The 23,004-nt window shown below is 51.2% G+C and overlaps 1 protein-coding gene across 1 annotated transcript in view; it reads left to right on the forward strand.

Annotated features, from left to right (window-relative positions):
- The first annotated feature begins 1,594 nt into the window (after positions 1 to 1,594).
- Positions 1,595 to 23,004, forward strand: part of LOC121150459 (lysyl oxidase homolog 2) — a 39,357-nt gene continuing 17,947 nt past the window's right edge. The window contains exons 1-3 of the mRNA XM_040971388.1: positions 1,595 to 2,025; positions 7,191 to 7,366; positions 20,602 to 20,813. Of these exons, the coding sequence (XP_040827322.1) occupies positions 1,671 to 2,025; positions 7,191 to 7,366; positions 20,602 to 20,813 (743 nt within the window). The 5' untranslated portion in view covers positions 1,595 to 1,670. The remainder of the gene's footprint in view (positions 2,026 to 7,190; positions 7,367 to 20,601; positions 20,814 to 23,004) is intronic.

The raw sequence follows: 23,004 nt of genomic DNA on the forward strand, positions 1-23,004 counted from the left end.
TGGCCTTGGAGGGTTGAAGTAGGCAGGAAGGTGGGTAAGGCAAATGTTTCAGTTCTTTTCTTTATGCTGCTGGTCTGCTGGGTGGGGAGAAGGGACCACTCCTTGCTGTCAAACTACATCAGCATGCAAGAGCGAGGAGGCAGTCTTTCAGTGACACCTTAGGGGAAGAATGTTTTGAGGGTGTTACTTGAGTGGCTTGGATAGTTCTGTTGGTTTCCTTGCACCAGGGTTGAGAAACTTTAGGGTCTGTTGGCCGGCCAGGTCCACCTCAGCGTACATCTGTAGACCCAGACACTTGCTGCAACACTTAATCGGGTGTTCGAGTTTTTCCTTGGAGTATTTGCTCTCCCTTTTGGGATTTCAGCATTAGCGGATTTTAGACCTTTCTCTGCCATAGCCTCCGAGGCTTTGCCTCCCAGGGGACCCACGTCTAGAAGCCTGGGCCACTTCACAGCTTCTCTTTTCTCTTGCCAGATTCTGTCCTCCAGGTTGGCTCTGTGCAGCCGCGGAGGCTGCCTGGAAGTGCAGCATCACTCACGGGTCTGTTGACTCCTTCGAACTGGCAGGTGCATCAAGGGGGAAAACACAGATGCCGATTGCAAGCGCGCCTTGCCACACCTCTTGTCTCTCCGAGTTCTTGGCTTCTTGAGTCCATGCTTGCTGCTACAGCAGTCTTCCAATGGGCACTTTTTGTATTTCTATGACTTTCCTAGTTATTCCCAGCAGAAAGGTTTATGTAACGCCAACTGTCTGCCATAACCAGAATAGAAGCGTGGCTCTTACAGAAATGACAAAATATGATTTCTGGCCAGAGGTAGAGCCAGATGTGGCACAAGCCAGAGGCAACTTAGAATGCAATGTTATGGGAATCACAGAGCCATTCATTCTAATTTGGGGGGCCTGGGGTAGCCTCCTTGAGGATTGGAAAGAAGATGGAGGTACAGTGATCAAACTTCAGCCAGTTCAGACTGGTGTGATTTATGTCTGTGGGCAGCGGAGATGTGGAGATGGCGCTGAAGCCAGAGCAGAGCTACTTGCTTAAGTGTGAAGGTTTTTTTACATCCTGGGCAGAACAGACATTTTTGGTATGTGATGGTGAGATGTTGATGATTGTATCCTGCGAGTGAACAGTTTTGGTTTCTGCTGCACCAAGTTCGCTGCCTTGTGTCTTGCCTTCCTTCCTTAGAAATGATGAACCCCAGTACCCGCCTCTTCTCCCCAGGGCTCCACGAGAACCAGAGGAATCTGGGGGTGTGGGGGTGTTTGGTAGGAAGGGACTTGGATGGAGCATCACTAGTTGTCAGGCAATGATCTGAGGGGGCTGAGTCAGGAGCCTTTCCACTCTCCGGCTTTGTTTGTGACTTGGTCCTTTGATGAGTATTACAGTCTTTGGTAACACCAGAGGATTTTCTGAAGACACTTGCTTTGCCTGCCATTGGGGCAAGTGGGAGGCAGGGGAAGAGGCATGTTCGCATGTAGGATGGGAGCAGCTGCCGTGCATCTCAAGATGAGGGGGAAGTGGCCGAGCATGGTGTGGGTCTCCCTGGCCCCACATGCCTGTCCTAACGCACCTGCCCTCTCTTGCAGGAAGCGCCTGCTGCCTCAGAGCCAGCCTGCCCCTGCTAAGCCAGCACTCCTTCAGCAGGATCCTCTGGCCACCGCAAAAAACGATGGAGAGGCTAGGCCTTTGCTGCTGCCTGGCTCTGCTCGCCCTCCTGTCCTCCCCATGCCTGGCCCAGTATGAGAACTGGCCCGCCTCCTTCCAGTATCCCGAGTACTTCCAACAGCCAGCACCTGAGTACCACCAGCCCCAGGTGCCCTCGGACGTAGTCAAGATCCAACTGCGCCTGGCCGGCCAGAAGAGAAAGCACAGTGAGGGCCGGGTGGAGGTGTACTACGATGGCCAGTGGGGCACCGTGTGCGATGATGACTTCTCCATCCATGCCGCCCACGTTGTCTGCCGGGAGCTGGGATACGTGGAAGCCAAGTCCTGGACAGCCAGTTCTTCCTATGGCAAAGGCGAAGGTAAGAAGGCTCTGGGTTTGGGTTGTGTTTCCTTGGCAAGACCCAGGAGCAGCTTAGCTTGGGAAAGGAGGCACTCCTGGCAGTGGCCTGTCCGTGCCCATGTGTTTGTGGCGGTGTCGCACAGGAAGGTGGGAGCAGACGGTTGCCAGGAGAGGATCAGGGCGTGGCCAACCCTTGCTGGTCTGCCTGGGACTCCCTGGGTTGAGCCAGGAGAGTGTCCCAACCCTGGAAAGCTCTCAGCAAGCCAGCACCCTGGGCCCAATTGATCCCTTTGGGCTACCTGGCCTGCCCTGGAGGCTGCATCAGCTCCAGGGGTAGGAGACCCTCCCTTCAGCTTGCTCCCTTCCTCTTTGAGAGCCTCTGGGTGGAGGACTCCTCCCTGCTTTGGTTTCCTCTTTGATTGTTGGGAGAGCTTAGAAGGAGCACACGCCTCGGCACAAAGAGCTTTGAGGTTCACACCTGCTTCTTGACGCTCCACTGGAAGGCACAAATCTGCTCCAGCCTCAGATGCTCCCGCTGGAAGGTGGGCTTTTAAGAATAACGATCATCAGCCAGTCTGAGTTCCCAAATCAGAAGGTAGATGCAGAGAAAGGACGTTTTTTAAAGCTCTTTGCTCAGGATTTAGCAGGTTGACATTCTCCATCCCTGGCTTGGTAAAGCAAAGATAGTGCCTTATTTCAGCTGGACTGTTGTATAGGCCTCAACATGGGTCCAGCTGCTAGGCTACAGCAGAGGTGCTCACTCCCCTGAGCTAGACCGATGAGCTAGAATCACCAGAAGGAATGAAAAAGACAGAACATCCCAGCCCTCAGCCTCACCACATGGAGCCTGGGTTGTGGTGGCTGCTGGGAGCCTGTGCGGTGATGGGAGCCAGGCTTGGAGGTGTGGCTGGAGACGACAGCTGGGCTCCCTCCTAGCCCACCTGTCTGTGGTCCCAGAGGCTGTTCCGTCACATCCATGTCTGACCTCCATGCAGTTGACAATTTCCTGTTGGAGCTGCTGGCCTAAGAGACCACACTGAGAGCCAGATGTCCTCAAGAAACACTCTGGCTGCTCAGCGGTGTGAGAGGAAGCAGCCAAGATGAAGGAGTATCCATCCCATGTAGACCCTGGAAGGTAGCAGTGGCGGCTTGTCAGCGAGCTTCTGCCACCTACATGGGAGCCCTGAGGAAGTTCCGGGATGAGCACTCTCTTATTCATAAAAATAACCAGGGCCCAGCACCTATGCTGCTGGTGTGGCGTGTTAAGCCGCCACCTTTGGCACGGGTTGGAGTCCAGCAGCTCTACTTGTGATGACTGCTTCACTGATAACGACCTGGGAATACGGCAGAGGAAGATGGTCCAGGTGCCTGAGCTCCTGCACCCATGTGGGAGACCCAGAAGAAATTCCTATAACTCCTGGCTTTGGACCAGCCCAGTTTCGGCTGCCGCAGTCATTTGGGGAGTAAACTGGGGGTGGAAGATCTCTATGAAAAAGAGTTAGCAGTGTTCTTGGGACAGGGTGCCCTGGACTGCAGGCAAATGGAGGTTAGCCTGTGCCCAGGGCTCTGCGGGTGTCCTACTAACACAGCAGACCGCATCACCAAGGCTACCCCTGCGGCTCCTCTGAGGACTTGTGAGAAAGGGCTGTGTTCTCATCAGCTTCTGCACGGCGGGGCTGGGACCCAGCAGCATTGGACTATAAACATTGTTGTGCACTCAGGCCAAATGAGGACACCGTGTGTGGCGATCCTACCTGGGACCACATGCAGATTGACGTATGTGCTAGTGCTGGGCAGGTGTGGAGGATCTGTTGAAGGTGTGAGGAAGGGACTAAGATTGAAGCTCTGCTGGGGAACAGCCCCCTCTAAGGCTCCAGGGTGCTCATTTCAAATGCCTTCAAGAAAGGGATGAGTGTTTGGTGTTGAAATATTACCCGGGATACCTCCATTCCATATCCGAGTATCTGGGTTCAAGTTCCAGGTTCTCCACTTCTGATCCAGCTTCCTGTGATGATTTCCTTGGAGGCAGTTCATGATGGCTCAAGGATTTGGGTCCCTGCTTCCCACATGGAATGCCCACTTGGGCTTCCAGGCTCCTGGCTTGGGTGGGCCTGGCCCAAATGTAGACTATTGATGACATTTGGGCCAAAGAATAGAAATACGCTCGTGTTTGCTCTCTCTCTCTCTTCTCTCTTTCTCTCTCTTCCTATCTTTTTTCAAACACCATGAAATTTTTGTCTTATTTTTCTTTTCACATTCTACTAAAATACACTATACCCATGGCCTGTATTATGTGTTGTTGGCATCCCGTATGGGTACCAGTCCTGGGTGCTCTACTTCTGATCCAGTTTCCTGCTAATGGTCTAGGAAAGACGGTAGAAGATGGTTCAAGTGCCTGGGCCCTGCCATGCATGTGGGAGACCTGTTTGAAGCTCTTGGCTCCTGGCTTCAGGCTGGCTCAATCCTAGTTGGTATAACCATCTGGGGAGTAAACCGTTGGATAAAATATCTCTGTCTCTCACTGTTTCTCTCCTTCTCATCTTCTCATTCTCTTTCTTTGTCTCTCTGTACTTAGGTGCTTTGCCGGCATGTATTGTGTGTTAAGCCCCTAATATAGAGAACAATAAGTCTTTTGGTTACCTGGTTATCCATATAACCAACAACAAAATTAAGAATCAAGGAATTACTAGTGTTCCAAGAGTCCTGCCTTGAAATAGAATATTATTGGAATAGAACATTATTGGAATATAGTTATGTTATTCAAATAGAAAATATCCCACAAGAATATATGGCCAGTCACATGGTGTGGTTCAGTGAAGCAGTTCTTAAAGTTGTATGCTAAATGTTGTAACAGCCATCCAATCCTTGTCCTCTATGTATTCCTATTATTCCTATTATATTACTGTATATTACTTATTACAAATAAGAGAAAACATTATGTTTTTCTGTTTGGATCTGGATTATTTTACTGAACATAATGATCTCCAGTTGCATTCATTGTGTTGTGTGTGTCAGGATTTCATTCTTTTTTATGGCTGGGTATTATTCCATTGTGTATATATAGCATAGTCTATCTAGTCACCAGCCAACGGCTATTTGGGGTTGATTCTATATCTTAGCTGTGGTGAATCAAGCTACTATAAACATGAGGGTAGAGATAACTCACTCGTATGCTGGCTCCATTTCCTTTGGGTAAATTCCCAAGAATCGATTGGCTGTGTCAGTTCTCCGAGGAATCGCCACACTGCCCTCCATAATGGTTACACTGCTTTGCATTCCCACTGACCAACAGTGAACCAAGGTTTCTTTTTCTCCACATCCTCACCTGCCTTTGCTGGTTTTTTTTTTTTTTTCGCCTTTGGTTGATAGCTACTGCTAACTGGGGTGAGGTGGCGTTTATTTGTATTTCCCTGATGGCTAATAATTTTGAGCATCTTTTCATGTGTCTGTTGGCCGTTTGCATTTCACCCTTGGAAAAAGCATGGCGGGCTCCATAGTGACTGTGTCCTGTTCTGGTGCCCTGGCCAACATCCAGTCCCTCGGGGAGGGTGGGACAGTGGTACTGCTTGATTCCATTCCCCGAGGCCCTCCAGTAGCCTTGCCATGGAGCGCTTCTAGGAAGAAGCCCCACGCAGCACACAGAAGGTTTTTTCCGTTGCTAGTACACGTAAAACAAACATCGATTTGTTGTAGAAACAGCCGTGGATGATACAGCATATGTTTCAATGAAAAGAGCCGGACAGCTTAGAAGCCAAGCCAGGCTGGGGAGCTACTTGGAAAATCTCATCCCAGCTGTTGTCTATAAACTCTTTGTTCCCCACAATGCATCTGAGACGTACTCCGGTGCACCCTGACCAGCAGACGTGTTGCAGCCGGGCCTGGGAATCAAAAGACTGGCTCCATACGCTGCCTCACCTCAGAAAACCTCAATGCCTTTCCTGGAGTGTTCCATTGCTCTCCCGCTGGAGTGCTTCTCTGTTTTATCCTTGCACCATGGGAGCAGTAGGAGAGCTGTCATTTTTCTGAGTTCCTGGAAGAAAGAGAAGAGTGAATACACACTATCAGCCTATGTGTTTATCGGTGTGGTTACTGTGGAAATGGACCACAGGCCAAGACACGGGGCCCAAGCCATGGCAGGTGAAATGTGACCCCAGGTTGGGGTGTCCCTGTTCTCCTATAGATGCCTAAATGGAGCCAGGAGAAAAATGAGAGACTTGGTTTGGTTTGCTTTCCTTTTACAGTGACATTTCTAGATATTATTTGAAAACTCTGACATTTTTCAAGTGGGTGCTTTTCATTGCCGCCAAATACACAGACCATAAAACTTAAACATTTTGAGGTGCACAGTTCAGGAGTGCTAAGTGCTCTGATGTTGTCATACTAAAATCACTAGAAGTTTTTCATCTGGCAAAATTCAAACTCCAGGGGCAGAAGTTGGTTAAGATGGTTAAGATCCTATATGGGGTCTAATGTGATGGCTAAACAGCTAGATCCTTACCTTGCAAGCACCAGGATCCCATTTGGGTACCACTTTGTATCCTAGCTGCTCCACTTCTTATCCAGCTTCCTGCTTATGATCTGAGAAAGCAGCAGAGGATGGCCCAAGGTCTTGGGACCCTGCAGCCATGTGGGAGACCTGGAGGAAGCTCCTGGTTCCTGGCTCAGACCAGATTGGCTCTGACCGTTGCAGCTACTTGGGGAGTAGACCAATGGATAGAAGATATTTCTTTTTGCCTTCTCTTCTCTCTGTAAATCTGCTTTCCAATAAAAATAAACAAATCTTTAAAAAGAAAGTCCTATGTGGAATGAACACATCCCATATTGGAGGGCCTGAGCTCTCGTCCCAGTTCTGCTCCCAGTTCCAGCTTCCTGCTAGTGCACTGGCAGGGAGACAGCAGGTGATGGCTCAAATACCTGCTTACCTGCCACTGTGGAGCAAACCGAGATGGGGCTCCTGTCTGTTGGTTTCAGCCCTGACTCAGCTCTATCTGCTGCATTCTACCACAATCCCAAAGTCACATCCATTGCCTCTCTGGAGAGCCAGGCAGATCGCCCCTCTACATATGGACAGCTACAAACAGCTGCAAAGATGGGAGGAACAAAATCTCTTCCTAATGCAAAACCCATGTCTCCAGAGATGCTAACCTGCAGTGATGTGGCATTTGGTGTTTTTGCTTTCTTCAGGGCCCATCTGGTTGGACAACGTCTACTGCACTGGCAAGGAAGCCACCCTGGCCGCCTGTTCCTCCAATGGCTGGGGTGTCACAGACTGCAAGCACACGGAAGATGTTGGGGTGGTGTGCAGTGAGAAAAGGATCCCTGGGTTCAAATTCGACAACTCGGTATTCAACCAGATAGAGGCAAGTCACATACCCTTGATGGCCCCTTCCTGTGTTTTTCTTCTGTGTGTGTGTATGAGAGAGAGAGAGAGAGAGAGAGAGAAAGGGAGAGGACCCTGAGTGGGGGGTTTCCAACCCGATTGGATTAGGGAAAAGTTTCTGGACAAGGGGAGATGGCAGTAGGGACAAAGTGTCTCAAGCGCAGAGAACAGTCTGAACATAGACGTTAAGCAAGGGTTCATGCTGCTGAGTCAAATGTGGGTATACAAGAATGGGCGGCAAACACCTTCTGTGCCCTGTTTAGGAGCTTGTCCTCTCTGAATTGTTGGTTGTTGATTACATAACAAGTTGTACCTAGATTGTGCAGCTCAGAATAATTGGCAAGTGTTATCTTGCTGCTACAGCTTGGCATGATTTGGCTCCTAAACTCACAGTGAACTTCAAATGCTCCAGTCAAGGGGAGATGGTGGAAGCTTGATTCAGTTACAGTGTTTAGTTGGTGTGCCTAATGGCAGGTCCTTAGGACACTGGAGACATGCCCTCGGAAGGTAGTTTCAGCGAGAGCATTGTTATAAAAGCCCAGATCGGCTCCGCCACTCTTCTATGCCTCCTGCATCACCAGTCTTCCCTCTCATGCGCACTGCCTTCCATTATCACCACCCATGGCCAAACCAGTGGGAGTACATGATCTTAGACTTGAACCTGAAAGTCTTTGAGTTAAATAGGTACTTCATATAGTCAGGTGTTTCACCGTTGTAACCAAAGCGAACACATTTAACACAGATCTGAGCATCAGGACCAGATGCGACCTCGCCAGTCCAAACTGTGAGCTAGGGCCTGGGGATTCATCCCATGCTGTTGTTTCTTGCTGGCAGTTGACCAGAGCCATCTGTGTGGCCATAGACCACATATGAGTCTACAAGACGTGGTGCTTGTATATCTCCCGACAAGTGAGCCCAAGGTGAGAGGGAAGGAGCACCAGCTAGAAGATATCATTTCTACCATGTTTTTGTGGCTGCGCTGATACCAGCCCTAGCACCAGCTGGGCAGGTGTGTATGACACCAGGGTCTGAATACAGATGGTGGAGTTCCTGGGAGCCATCCTGGAGGCTGGCAACCACTGGGCAGTTGTCCCTAAATCCAGCTGGGGATCAGATGCCAGGACCTCAATCTTGACCCACTGAATCAGAACCACTCAGGTGCAGGGGAGCTACCAAGCTAACCATGTCAGAATTCGGAAGTGGCCCCAAAGACCTGTGCATTTCATGGTTGTGATTCAGATTGAGTGTTTAACACAGATTGCACTACTCTTAGGCATAGTCACGTGGGACTTGGCACAAGCGGAGCTAGCAGCAAGAAGTGCTCCCATTCTCCTGTAGCATGTTGGATGTCATCCCCAGGGCTGTGGAATCTGCAATACGTCCAGGCCTTTGCAGTGTTTTGGCCTCCAGCTGACCCCAGCACTAATGCTAAGAGAGGTGACTTTGCAATGACCATATTTGGGCCCCAGAGCAAGTGCCTCCCAGACTGGTCTGTCCGTTCTCCTCCCATGACTCACCAGCCCTGCTCTTTCCTCATATGTTCCTAGAGCACACTGAATACACTAGGCACTGGTCCAAGCCCACTTTGTAGCCTGGTATGAGATTTCCAGCCTCTTCTTAGCTGGAAGGATGAGACCACATGTAGCTGATCCTCTTCAATGGCTGCCATTCCGTTCATGATAACTAAAGATATTGGTGTGTCACATGCTTTAGTGTTCCCAGCATGCTTCATTAAGTGGTCTGTGATTTGGCGGAAGGACTGGTCTAATCCGGTTTCACCAAATGTTCACTTTTTATCACTCCTGTGGAATGATTTCCCCCCGCTTGGATAGCAGTGTGTCTCACCACTCTAGTGACATTAGATTGGCTCCTGGACAGTAAGATGACTTTAGTAGCCAGTAGGGACAGCTCTAGGTACCCAGTGGGAACAAGACTTCATTCCTATATCAAGGTCCATGAGTTTAAAATTTCATCCACAAGGATTTGGGATACAAGGAGAATTGACTGAAGAGCCTTGGGTATTTTTAGAAAGTGGTGGGAATATCTTTGAGGGGGCATCGATTGGCTAAATTGGATAATCCAAGTGTCAGACTGGTAGGAGAATTCTTCCATAAACCTGCTGAGTTTTGGACAGTAGCTGAGTGCAGGCAGGGTCCATTTGTGGACTCAGATCTGAAGCAGGTAATGCAGAGGACGGACCAGCAGACTGGACACACATGTGTGGCAACCGTGTCATGTGAGGAGCTAAAGTTACATTGTCCAGAAAAAAGCTGTGTGGAGACAGCTTGGGCTTCTTCAAGTATTAGAAATCCAGCCAGCCCTCCTGGAGAGGCTATTTAGGGATTAAAGATGGGGAAATGGACAGTTTTTTCCCCTCCTATTGTTGATCTGTGTTTGGCTGAACCTGAAAGTGCAGAACTTGTGGCTGCAGAGGATCGGCTGTACTACCTGGAGAAGAATGTTGATGGTTTTATTCCAACTCTCGGAGCTAAAACACGGAGGAAGGGAGGTAGACTTCAGTTGGCTGGAAGTGCCTCGGTGCATTGGTCTGCCCTTCTGGGGGTGCTTGCCTTGGCACTGGAAGAGATCAGGCAGGAATTAAGGGAACTCTCGCCAGGAATATCTCGGTGGTCATATTCCCTAGTAGGAGTAGGAACGGGATTAGGAGATTGCCAAGTCCTGAGACCCCTCGTTAATCAACACCTTGGAAAATGTGCCCATCCCATGTTGGGGCGTCCATTCTATTGGTCATGGATGCTTTGTATGCGTTGACACTGTATGTGTCACACCTGCCCACATACAAGGGGCAGAGAAGTTAACGAGTCATGAGCATTGTGTGTTTAAGCTGCCTCCCAACCTGTGCTCTGGTCCCTTGTGACCTTGGCTTTGATACCAGGTGCAAACGTCGCACCCTTATTCTTCACTGAAGCCCTCCCTCCACCTCCTCTCACTGGAGTCTGGAAATTTTAACATGGCCTGAGAATGAAAGGCTGTTAAAATTGTGACCTCAGCTGTAAAGCCCTGGGCCTGTGAAAGTGAAGACAGCATCCCTGTCTCTCCTCATCCCTGCTGTGCAGGGGTGTGGGTTGGGCCCTGCACACTCCTTGAGATCCCTCCACCAGAACACACTAGAACTCCCCTAGCAGGGACTGGAGGAAATTGCATCTTTCTAGACCAAGTTCATCCCACTCATGGATATGCCAGAGGTGTGAGTCACTCAGTCCTGGAAGCTGGCTGATGGAATTTCACTTGACGAACTAACTGCTTCCCTGGACTCCTGCATCTGTGTGAAGCATCCTTGGGGACCCCTAGAAGAGTCCCCCCTCCTCATGGAAATGACCCGATCCTGGCAGAGTTCACGGGTTTGGCTCCTAAGCTCCATGTGGACCTACAGCAAGAACATTGGGCGGGTGTTGACTTTCCCTGGGTTGAAGTGGGTTGGAGTCTATGTATCCCTTCAGCCAGGAGACCCAAGGTCTACACTAGCAGTGGTCTTTTTCATCAAAATGACACAGCATGTGTTCATCATCTATAATGCATTTTTAAATGTCCTGGAAGGGAAAAAAAATCAAATGATCTCTATAAAAAAAAGTGCTTTATAGACTGCAAAATGCTGTGTGCAATAGTTTAGCCTGCCGCTGATTCACAGCCCTGTGTTCATCCCATTGTGGGACGCCAGAGGCATGAGTCACTGAGCTCTGGGGCCTGACTGATGGAATTTCACTTGATGAGCTACTGTGCCTTCTCCATGCCTCAGGACGCCCTTGAGTGCTCCTAGATGCTTTGCCAGTTGCCCTCTACAGAGGAAAACACATCTCCTTTGGATGATCTGATGACCTTCTCTTCTAGAAAATAGATTCAGAACACCAGAACCTCCGTTCTCTTTTCCCAGGCAGACTGTGCCATGGCTAGCTTGCTGCCTTCGTGTCAGTTTTAGACTCCAGAGGAGAAATCCCAGGCTCCAGTTCCATGTAGACAGAGGGCAGAGCTTGCAGCTGCTCCGTGTTCAGTGGCTCATCCATCCCAGATCTCTGGGCACTGCGCTATCAAGCAACAGTTTGGCTGGGTACAAGGGAAGTGACTCGCAGATCCCAAAACGAGGAGGAGGCAGGAGCCCATGACAAAGTGTAAAATACTGCTAGTTCTGAGTGAACGGATCTTTTTGAGACCCAGAAAACAGAGTTCCCGGCCAAGCCTCCTGGGATGGCAGAGACCCTTAAACCTGGAGATGTTGTTTCCTGTCGGTGGTGGGTGGGTTGGTTGGAAAAAGCATTTTATCTAATGGAGAAATGGCAAATCCAGATGCCCTACTGAGACAGCCTGTTTCCTTTGGCTGGCTTGCACATGGCTGGGGCCAGGTGTTGCTGGATCAAGGAACATTCGAGTCTTTTTCTCCTTCCTTTGCCTCCTCACCCCCACCCCTCCTTCTAGCCCCCCCCCTTTTTTTTTTTCGTAATGGCTTTCTTGCAAAAAAAAAAAAACCAACTAGATTAACTGAACTGGGTGGAAATTGTCAGGCTGTGGAATTTGAGTGTTGCCTGACCCTTGAGGGCCTGCTCGCTGCACTTCTGCTTTGTAACTGGAGATGGTCCATGAGGTCTGGAGGAGGAGAAAGCCAGCAGAAAGCCACTCATTTTCGCCCGAGGAAAGACTTTGGTACCCCACCGTGCGTGCCCTCACGTTCATTCCTCCGACATTGGCTGAGACCTGAACAAGCCCTTTCTTCTCCCCTTAACCGCAGGGACTGGAGGCAGTCCCAAATGTTTAGAATTCCACAACTCCAGGTTTTTATTGGTCACCGTCAGCTGCCAAATGCTTCGACATTGCCCTCTCTGTCCACCTCTGGGTAGGGTGGTCCTGAGGGGAGGGAGGTGGAGGCCCCGAAGCGTGAAAGGAAGGAGTTTCTAGAAGGAATGTCCAGAAAGTCTGGTCTCTCCCCCAGCTGGGAGCTGTGTCTAAACCCCACCCCCAGAGGTGCTCAGCAGCTTGGGAAAGGTAGGGATCTGCTTTGACCTGGATCCATTTGCCGAGATCTTGCCGGGCCAAGGCTTGCCGGGCCACCGCAGCGAAGAAGCGCCAAGGTGACTTATTTTTCCCCAAATAAAAGTAGGTCACAGCGTCTGGGAAGCGAATGGGGGGCGGAGGGGTTTATGTGAAAGCCAGAACAAGGTTATCAGAAGCTGTGTACCTCCCAGCCAGCCTGGGAACCTGGTTCCCGGCCAGGAGGCTGTGCGTGCTGCCCTCCGGGAACAGCCACTGGTGGTTATTTTTTGAGAGGAAATGAACGAAGGAGCAGTGCCTGCTTTGGGGAAATGGTTCTATGGAGGGGTCAGGCTGGCTTTAGAGAGGAACTGAAGCAATGCGTGGTGTGCATTCAAGCTGGGGAGAGTGCGCTCTGGGGCGTCTTGCTGGGTGGCAGTTGCAGAGTTGAGCAAAGTTAGCAAGGAGGGAGCAGGGGAAAGGTGCCATTCATAGCAAGGAGGGGCCAGCAGAAGTCGTATCCTGACTGGGCAGACCCAATCTGTAGGGAGGTCTGGTGACACCCTGAGGTGGCAGAGGCTGGCCATGTTCCACCTGCCTCCACCATGAACCTGAGTAGCTCCTTTGAGTCTTTGGCCATGCTGAGTGGTCTCTGCCAGGAATCCCCAGGCCTCATGACAGTGAAGCCACTTGCTCAAGGCCTGTTCATTCATTCGCCTGATGCATTTTTTATAGCACTGAGCCCTCAGTTGGGCCTGCAGAGGAAGGGGGTGATGTCATGGTCAGGTTTGAACCTCGCCACTGGAGCGTCCCACCCAGCAGTGGAGAAATTTCGTGACTCATTGTTCCATTACTGTGGAGAGAACCACCAGACCCTCCACCAGGGCTGTGGGGCCCTGGTGACCACATGCTGGCCCAGGGTTTGCCTGGCATGTGGTCTCTGCATCCTCCACTCCAGCATGGCTGGAAGAACTGCAGGGTCAGAGGGGCCGGCTTCCAGCGCAGGTGTCCCCGCCTCCCCCCAGGAGCCCAGGGCTTCCTGCCAAGGACAGAGCTCTTGCCCTTTCTCCAAAGAAGCAGCCTCTGTTGCCTCCCCAAGCGCTTGTTCAAGGTTGGAAAAAGGAAACAGAGAAAGTACACTTTTCCTGCAGTGTTGCAAAGCTCTTGATTTACAGGAGGAGGGCACAGACAGACTGCGGCTTTTTCCCCTGGTCAGGTCGGTGTGATCTCAGCTTTCCATGGCACCCCTCCATTCCCCGCTCCCCCCTCTGTTTCTGTCTCTGTCACTCTCACACACTTGCCCAGTTTCAACTCCCCTCCCCACCCCCGCCAGGCTCCAATACCCACAGCTGGTGGACAAAAACCATTTGATCCAGCTATGAGTCTTAGCCTAGACCATATGATACTCCAATTCCTCGCGTTGATGGTCCAAAGGGACTAATCAAGCCATGTGGCCAGATTCTTCTTTATAGCAACGTGCCTCACGCTGTCCACAGAGAGTGACCTTGCTAAGCCTTCTGGATTAGCTCAGTTCGGGGACTGTTGGCATCAGATCTGAAGGGATGGAGGAGAAGGGATGGATGGCAACTCAGGTGACAAGAGAACATCAAGACAAAATGCACGTGTCCTTCCTCTCCACCGTGAGTCGCACAGGAGACAAGCGAGGATCGCTCGCAATGTGTTTTGCATTCAAAAAAGCATTAAGAGTCTTTATTGAAAAATGTGGGGCTTGGGAGCCTTGCCCCTCTAAGCTAGGCTGAACTTTTTTTAAAAAAAGATTTATTTATTTTTATTCAAAAGGCAGAGGTACAGAGAGGAGACACACACACACATCTTCCATTTGCTGGTTCACTCCCAAAATGGCTGCAATAGCTAGAGCTAGACCATTCCAAAGCCAGGAGCCAGGAACTTCTTCTGGGTCTCCTACAAGGGTGCTGGGGGACCAAGGACTAGAGTCCTCCTCTTCCATTGCTATCCCAGACCATAATCAGAGAGCTGGATCGGAAGTGGAGCAGCCAGCATATAGGATGCTGGTGTCATAGGCAGAGGTTTAAGCTGTTATGCCACGGCGCAGCTTCTCTCACTGGGTTTTAAAAAAAGGTGTATTACTGACTCTTTCCAAGGATGTTTGAGGACTCACAGTGCGTATGACGAAAGGCTGTGGGCAACACAAAAATGAATGAGGCACAGTTTTTCCCTGGAAGGAGATGGATGCACAGTACTACATGTGTGGAAAGAGAAAGACGATACTCAGTGTAAGCCAAGGATTAATGAGTAACTCTGAAAGCACATGCCAGAGGTGGCAGGAGAGAGAAGCTGTTCTAAGTGAGTAGGCTATTTGGGGGCCAGAAAGGGGCTTTATGGAGGAAGTAGTGCTATCTCCTCCTTTCTGAGTTAAAAAATGTTCAGGACAGCAAGGAACTGTCCATCTGGTTGACCTGTCTATCTGAGGTCTCAGGCAGCACCCTGGGACATGGAACACTGAGCAGATATTTCTCAGTGAATGAATGGCATCGTTCCTGAGAGCCAGCAGGATTCTAGTAGGCAGAGAGATGGGAAGAGAGAATTACAGAGAATGGCTGGAAGCCTGCAGCCTCCAGGGGGGTTACAGAGGTCTGAGCAAGCCCATCTGTGATTGAAATAGATGCAGGGGTCAGTGGACTGGAGTCCCCAGCACAGAGGCTGCTGAACAGCAGGAGACTCTGATGCCCAGCTTCTGCCTGCTGTGTGCTTGTTGTCCTCCTGACCGGGCCGTTCAATAGCTGGGGCTGTTCAACAGTGGGGCTATGGGAGACTGATGGGAGAGTAGAATGGCACTGCGGGGGGCCAAGTAGGTACCAGAAGTAGTGGGGCTAAGAGTGGGTAAGAATAGCACCATGGGAGACCCATGCTGGGCACAGCTGTACCATGTGTGCCTCCAGGACCTCAAGAAGGAAGGCTGGAGGACATCTCAGATGGAATCAGCTTGGAGCGCTCAGTGCTGGCTGTGGGTCTGCATCCGGAAGGCCCTTCGTTTCCTGTTTATAAATAACAGAAGACAGAAAGCTGGGGGCTTGGGCTGCGAGATTCTGGGATCTGTCAACAGTGGAGGGAGGTGGCCTGTTCCCTGAGCAGAGAGGGTGGATAAAACAAACCCACGTTACCTGCCTCTAGGCCTGCGGGAGATGTGGTGTCTCCTGACCTGGTTCCCCTCCACTTCTTCCCGACCACAATTCTGATGTCTCTAACAGAAAGAGGGAGAAAGATACGTGGGTGGGAGGAGCCTTGCACACAAACCTTCCCCAAAGCCCATTTGCCTCAAGCTGAGCAGTTTGGAGACCTAGTAGATTCATCTTGGCCTGCTGGCTCTCTGGCCTGGCCTTGCCTCTCACCCTGATGCAATCCGCAGCCAGACTTTCAAAATGGGTGATTTTTTTTTTTTTCCTCTCTGGCATTAGCCCCAGATTGTCACATTCTGGAATTGGCAAGCCACTGACCCTCCGCTGCAAATGTTAAATGTCACTCGGGCATAAGCTCTGGCGCTCCCTCCCTGGCCTTCTTCTCCAGCAAGCCACCTGGCCTGGCTGTGCCTTGATTTCCCTTCTGGAAGTGGGGCATGAGCACATTAGAGCCTTCGGGTACACGCGCTGAGTCCTGAAGAGGACAGATCGGGGAGGAATTCTTTCAGGTCCCTCTTGGAGGCCTGGCAGGAAGCACAACCTTCAGATTGCAGCTTAAAATTTCAAGTGTGTTTCCCCAGCTCCTGGGCTCCTCAGCTTAATTTGAAACCAGTAATTTTAGGAACTCATTTGTTTTTTTTTTTTTTAAGTGTGTATATTTTCCTGTTCCCAAATCTTTCCTTTTGGGGCTGAACTCCTGGGGATAAAAAAATAAATAAGTAAATAAGTCAAGTGACTCCTTGCGCTTGTGGTTATAGAAGGAATTCCACAACAGTGAGGTAAGGAGGAGGCTGTGCTTGCACGCATGCGTTTTCCGACTCATGGGGCCCCAGCAGAGCTCGTTAGCTGTGCATGCGGGCCATGCGACACCCAGGCTTTCCCAGCCACTTCCCCAGCTGGCCTGTGTCCAAGAACCGCTGGAGCCCAGCTGGCCCCTCACGTACTCAATCCAGTCTGACTCATGGCTGCTGGGGCAGGGTCCTGAACGAAGGGTGTGACCAGGCTGCCTAGAAGTCTGAGCCCCAAGTAGGTCACCCTGTATGACAGGCTGTGTGTGCGGGACATGGGGGTGAGGCTGGGTGCTGCCTGCAGCCTCGGCTGGAGCACTGGCCGGCAGTCAGACTGTGCTTTCCATTCGAAATCCCCTTTGCACTGGGCTGTGTGAGGTTGGGTAAGTGGCAGAACGTCACCAGTCGTTCTCAGGTCGAGTGAGGAATGGACTGTGGGGTTCTCAGCACAAAGATCATTGGTCAAGGACGAGATGCGCAGGCTGCATTTGGTGAATGAAGGATGGATGGACGGATGGATGAGACAGACCCATATCTTACAGAATGGGAAGGCTAGAGAGAGGAATCAGCTGTTTTATTTGTAAAGAAGGATGACAAAGTCTGTCATGACCACTTCCCTGGGTTTGGGGGGTAGGGGTGGGGAGCAAATACCCCACACCTTTTGCTCAGTCACACACAGAATGACACACACTGCCCACTCAGAGACCCCCAGGAAGGACACATGTACTGCTATAAGACCGCCATCTGTGCGCATACAGAGAGGTGCACGTACTGTGTGTGCACACGCAGACACACACACGCTCACTCCTGCATGCATGTGTCATGAGGCACACAGTGCAAGTAAGATGTACATGTGTACAGAGACCTGGGTGTACCACCACCTTGTAACACCTAAAGAAGGTGCACACACAAGCACATATCACCCTAGACACACAGACACACAGAGCACACACACACGCAGGCCTGCGTTTGTGCTTGTATTACAAGACACAAACACGCTCACATGCACACACACACACATACACAGACCTGCACGCACCACCATGCCTGTATGCACAGAGACCTGCGTTCATGCATGGCATGCCACCTTATACACACAGGGCTTTACCCACACATGCGCAGTGTGTTGGTGGAAGATCTGGTTCGAATCCTGTCTCTTCTCCAGGTCTCACTGGCCTCACCCTGCAGGTACCCCACTGACTCTCCCCACAAGTCATAGCTATTTTTCAATTTTCATTGATTTATTTGCACTTTATTTGAAAGAGCAATAGAGACAAAGCAGGCCTTCTAAATACTACATGCTCACCCCCTCCCCGCAAGCCCTGTTCCTGTGGAGGTCACACATTGTCAAAGCATGAGTGGGCTGGGATCCTTTTGCCAGCAGGGTCGGCTAAATTCTTGACATCAGGCCTTCCGCCCCTTCCTGTCCTTAGTCAGAGGCCGAGGGCCACGTCTCCCCACTAGCGAGCCTGCCTGCCTGCCTGTGTGCTGCCTGCCCACAGCAGGGGACGGATCTGTGGTTGGGATCAGGTCAGCCCAGCCTGCGGGCCCCATGAGGCCACAGGGCTGACGCTGCAATGGTAACTTTCCTTCTGGGCTTCTGAGAGTGACGCATCTCACTGGAATTCCAGCCCTGGTCCCGAGGTGGGCAGAGGCAGGGTTGGAGAGAGGCGGGGGGGGGGGGCACGGACTCTGGGCTTGTCCCTGTCCACGTGTCTTGGTGGCATGGATCCTGAGCCCTGAATGAAGGCTGTTGAAGAGCCAGACTCCAGGCTGGAGGCTGTCATCCTGCCCCTGGCAGCTTTCCCTGGGTTCTGCGTGGAAGGCGCCCAGGGCCAGATGCCCTCACTACAGGCCACATCCTTTCCACCACCTCTCAGAGCTTGTGAGGCATGGCCTGGCTCAAGACCCTGAAGCCAGTGGTGAGGAGACACGAATCCTTGGGCAACCAAATAATAGTTCTGTTCAACCCTGTGGTTCATTTGCATGCTGGCCGGACAGGCCTAGGGCCTTCCTTGGTCACTTGGGTTCCTGCCTTTCCGCCCTACCTCTCCCTCCCTCCCTCCTTAGCCTGGCTCAGAATTTGTCTCAGGTGGGCCATGGGGAGGAACTGAGGTCCACTGATACTGTTGTCTGGGACAGATGATCTTGTGCTGCCAAAGACAGAGGGAGAGGTGGTACACCAGGCACTTGGTGCCAGCTCCAACACTTGGAGCACCTGTTGAGTCCTCTCTGCTGCTGCTATACTACTGGGTGTTGCAATCCATCACATCTGAGGATCCCTGTGGACCTGGGGTTGTTTGGGGTGATGGTGGAGGGTGGCAGTGGTGAAGGGCCACAGGTCTCACGAATTCAGGAGTCAGCCAGGCAAGAGCCAAGATGAGGACTATAAGTGTGATTTTTTTTAAAGATATATTTTATTTTTACTTGAAAGACAGATTTATAGGGAGAAAAAGAGAAATCTTCCATATGTTGCTTCATTCCCCAAATGGTTGCATCAGCTGGACTAGTTCGAAGCTGGGAGACTGGAGCTTCTTTGGGGTCTCCTTTGTGGGTTCATGGGCCCAAAGACTTGGGCCATCTTCTATGGCTTTTCCAAGCCATTAGCAAGGAGCTGGATCAGAAGTGGAGCAGCCAGGACTGAAACTGTGCCACAGGCAGAATCTTGACTTACTACATCATGACCCCAAGCCTCGGGGTTGTGATTTAGAGGGAGCCATCTGGTGGCTGGAGGCAGGGGACTCAGAGAAGGACAGGAGTTGGGGGTGGCTCAGCCAGGGCAAGGGCAGGGGCAGAAAGAGAAGGTGCTACACTTGACGGATTCAGGAGAAGCTTCCCTGGTCTGAGGGGCTGGTGTGCTATGCCCTGTGAATGTGTTAAAAATGTCAGTGTGACTCTGGGGAATCTGCCATTGCTGTCATCCAGCTTAGCTCATCCAAGGCGCCCCTCCCTCTGCCGGATACTGGGGACTCAGACACACGTAGCTGTAAGCCAAGGGTAGGAGTGTTGCAACTCGGAGTCAGGAGGGGATGGGGAGAGACTTTGTTGTGCCCGCAGTCTTGCCTCCCCTGCAGCCTTCCTCTAGTTCCTCCATGAAGCATCCTGCCAACGAGTACTTTCCATCAACCCTGTTCCCAACCACATGTGTTCAATACTGGGAGCCTCTGGCTCCTGTCCCTCCAAGTGCTGTAACTTCTCTGGGCTGTTCGAAGGGAGGATTGTCCACCTCTGGGGGATATGGTATTGTGCAAGATGGCACTACCAGCTTCTGGGTAGATGAAACTACAGGGGATTTTTTTTTTTCAAGATTTGTTTTTAAACATAGTTACAGGGAGAGAGACATTTTCCTTCCACTCATTCATTCTCCAAATGGCTGCAATGACCAGAGCTGAGCTGGCCCAAAGCTGGGAGCCAGGAGTTTCTTGCAGGTCTCCCACATGGGTGCAGGTGCCCAGGGACTTGGGCCATCCTTCACTACCCTCCCAGGCCATAAGAAGGATGTTGGATGGGAAATGAAGCAGCCAGGACTCAGACTGGCAGCCATATGGGATGTCAGCATCTCAGAGGATTAGTTCAGTACGCCATGGCACCAGCCCCATCAAGTTCCAGTCTTACGGAGAGATGCATGGAGAAGGCTACCCACAAACAGGGTTTCAGGCATGCACACAACATGCTTTTGAGCTATAAGCAAAAATCAGGAAATTGTCATACGAGAACAGCCCAAAGCCATGGACCCCTGCACCTGCGTTGGAGACCAGGAGGAGGCTCTTGGCTCCTGGCTTCAGATTGGCTCAGCTGCAGCTGTTGTGGCCATTTGGAGAGTGAATCAGCAGGTGGAAGATCTTTCTCTTTCTCTCCTCTCTATGCATCTACCTTTTAAATAAAAAAATAATAAATAAATGTTTAAAAAAAAGAAAAGAAAAACTTCACAGGACACTCTTTTTGCTATTGAATCTTGAACCCTATGCAGGAGGGGGCTGCTGTCCTCAGCTCTCTGGGTTCATCATGAAGATGGGGGGAGAGCCCCCCTGGTTTCCCCCTGGTGTCCTCTGACTACACCAAGTCACTCCTGCACCCCCTCAGGTCCCTGCAGGCACACCACCTCCCAGGTGTGGGACTTGATCCTGTGGCTAGGGTCGCAGGCTCACTGGAAGCATCTGCATGCTCGGCAGGGCTTAAAAAGGCAGGGCGGCTGGCTTTTGTCACCCAGGGAAGACTTGCTTGGTGCTGCTCTGCAGCCTCACCAGGACCTTAACCCTCCTGCCTTCCCATGCCTCATTCTTCTCCAGAACCTGAATATCCAGGTGGAAGACATCCGGATCCGGCCCGTCCTCTCGGCATTCCAGCATCGGCACCCTGTGACAGAGGGCTTCGTGGAAGTGAAGGAGGGCAAGACTTGGAAGCAAATCTGTGACAAGCACTGGACAGCCAAGAACTCCCATGTCGTGTGTGGCATGTTTGGCTTTCCTGCGGAGAGATCCTACAATACGAAAGCCTACAAGTAAGGGGACAGCCACCTGTGGGGTGGGAGTGGGGATCCTTAGATACCTGCCCCGCCTGGCTCATCAAGAATGGATGCTGGGGCATAGTAGGCAAGGCTGCCACCTGCAGGGCTGGCATCCTGTACAGGCACCAGCTTAAGTCCCAGCTGCTCCACTTCCAAAACTCCCTGCTAATGCCCTTGGGAAAGCAGCAGGAGAAGATCCCAGGCCTTGGGCCCCTGCACCCACATGGGGGACCAGGCTCCTGGCTTCAGTCCAGCTTAGCCCTGGCTGTTGTGGCAAGGGCTAAGGAGAGTAAACCAATGGATGGAAGATCTCCCTGTCTCTCTTTCTGTAATCCTGCCTTTCAAAACGAATTTTTTTTTTAACTAAGAAGAAATGACATAGATAGGAAACCTACTGAATTCTTCCTCGATCTGTGATAGCAGATAAGTTTAGGTCAGGGGAACAAAAAACCTGAATCATGAGAAGCACAGGCCCTCAGTCCTTGCCTGCCTAGCCCTGCCGGTTGGCTGGTTTTTGGAGAGTAAGCCAACGGATGGAAAAACTCTTTCTCTTCTTCCCTCCCTCCCCTTGTCCCTCTCCTTGCCTTGAAAACAAAATGGAAATAAATAAGCAGATAATTTTTTTTTAAGATTTATTTTATTATTATTATTTTTTTAAATTTTTATTGGAAAGGCGGATATACAGAGAGGAGAGACAGAGAGGAAGATCTTCCGTCCGATGATTCACTCCCCAAGTGAGCGCAATGGCCGATGCTATGCCGATCCGAAGCCAGGAGCCTCTTCCGGGTCTCCCACGCGGGTGCAGGGTCCCAAAGCTTTGGGCCGTCCTCCACTGCTTTCCCAGGCCACAGGCAGGGAGCTGGAAGGGAAGTGGGGCTGCCGGGATTAGAACCGGCGCCCATATGGGATCCCTGGCATGCAAGGTGAGGACCTTAACCACTTGCGCCACCGTGCCGGGCCCCAGATAATGTTTTAAAGATGAATCTATGTGGTACAAAGAATCTTTGCAGCCCATTCATTCATTCATTGTAAAGGATTTTCAAAAATCTCCTGGAAAGAAAATGTGCATTACTGCTGAGTCATAGGCACTGAGAACATTCGTGTCTAGCCGCACCCAGGAGCTTGCGTGAATGTACGTGTGGTAGATTAGACATGACGGCTGTGATGAGGGGGATGAGGGTAGCATGGCAGAGAGGATGTGGACACTACCCTAGTGCCCAGCAGTGGATTAACCCTTCAGACACACACACACAGCAGTGTGCAGTGCCCCTTTAGGCTTGGGAAGGAATGCAGCTCAGCCACCTTCTGCAGTGAGAGCAAGCCATGCCAAATGTCTGTAACAGACAAGCCCACAGACCCCGTACTCAGATTGGGGGCAGTGGGGTCAAGGGGGTAGAGGTAGGAAATGACCCCTAATGGGTGTGAAGATTCCTTTAAGGGGCACTGGGATCACTCTAAATGCAGCTGAATGGTAGCCTTGTGGATGGACTCAATTAGAACAACAAAGCAGGAGGTGCTAAAATGCATATGCCTTGAATACCCTGTACAAAGATGTCAGATTTCTTTTGCACTCTGCTATTTCCCCCATGAGCTTTTTGGAAGTACCCTGTTCTGTTGCTGTTGCCCCCAGCCTCCCCTGAAGGGACCTTGCATCTGGGTTGTGTGTTGGGGGAGGCGTGGACTTGTCAGGCAGTTTAGGGAACTGGACTGGACAGCCAGCTCTGAGCTGACTCCTTCCGGGGGCCCCCTCGGACACACATATCTGCGTATCACCACCCCAAGTCAGAGAAAGCAGGAACTGGTGGGGTTGCTCTTAAAAGAGTGTCTGATTGCAGCAGGACTGCTTAGCAGCTGTCAGGATCCCACAAATTTTAGCTCAACTTCCTCAGGGAGGAGAGCTAGGCGAACTTTCTACTTTTATCTGCATCAATCTGTAATTGCTGCTTGCCCCCACCCCCGCCAGCTTTCCCATTAGAATTTCAGTCATCCCAGGTTCAACCCTCCCCCAACCAGGCCTCTCAAGGTCCATCAGGAATGACTCACTCCGGGTGGGGAGCAGGGGTCACTGGTGGGCAGTGCATTCCCGACAGCTGACATCATTGGAGAAAAAGCCAGCTGCCCAGGGAAGACAGGAGCTGGTCTGGGGTGTCTGGATCTTGAAGAAGAGCCCCCTAGAGTGCGTGTT

This window comes from Ochotona curzoniae, unplaced genomic scaffold (assembly GCF_017591425.1).
Source record: "Ochotona curzoniae isolate NIBS_2020 unplaced genomic scaffold, NIBS_Ocur_1.0 contig_21, whole genome shotgun sequence".
Taxonomy (NCBI): domain Eukaryota; kingdom Metazoa; phylum Chordata; class Mammalia; order Lagomorpha; family Ochotonidae; genus Ochotona; species Ochotona curzoniae.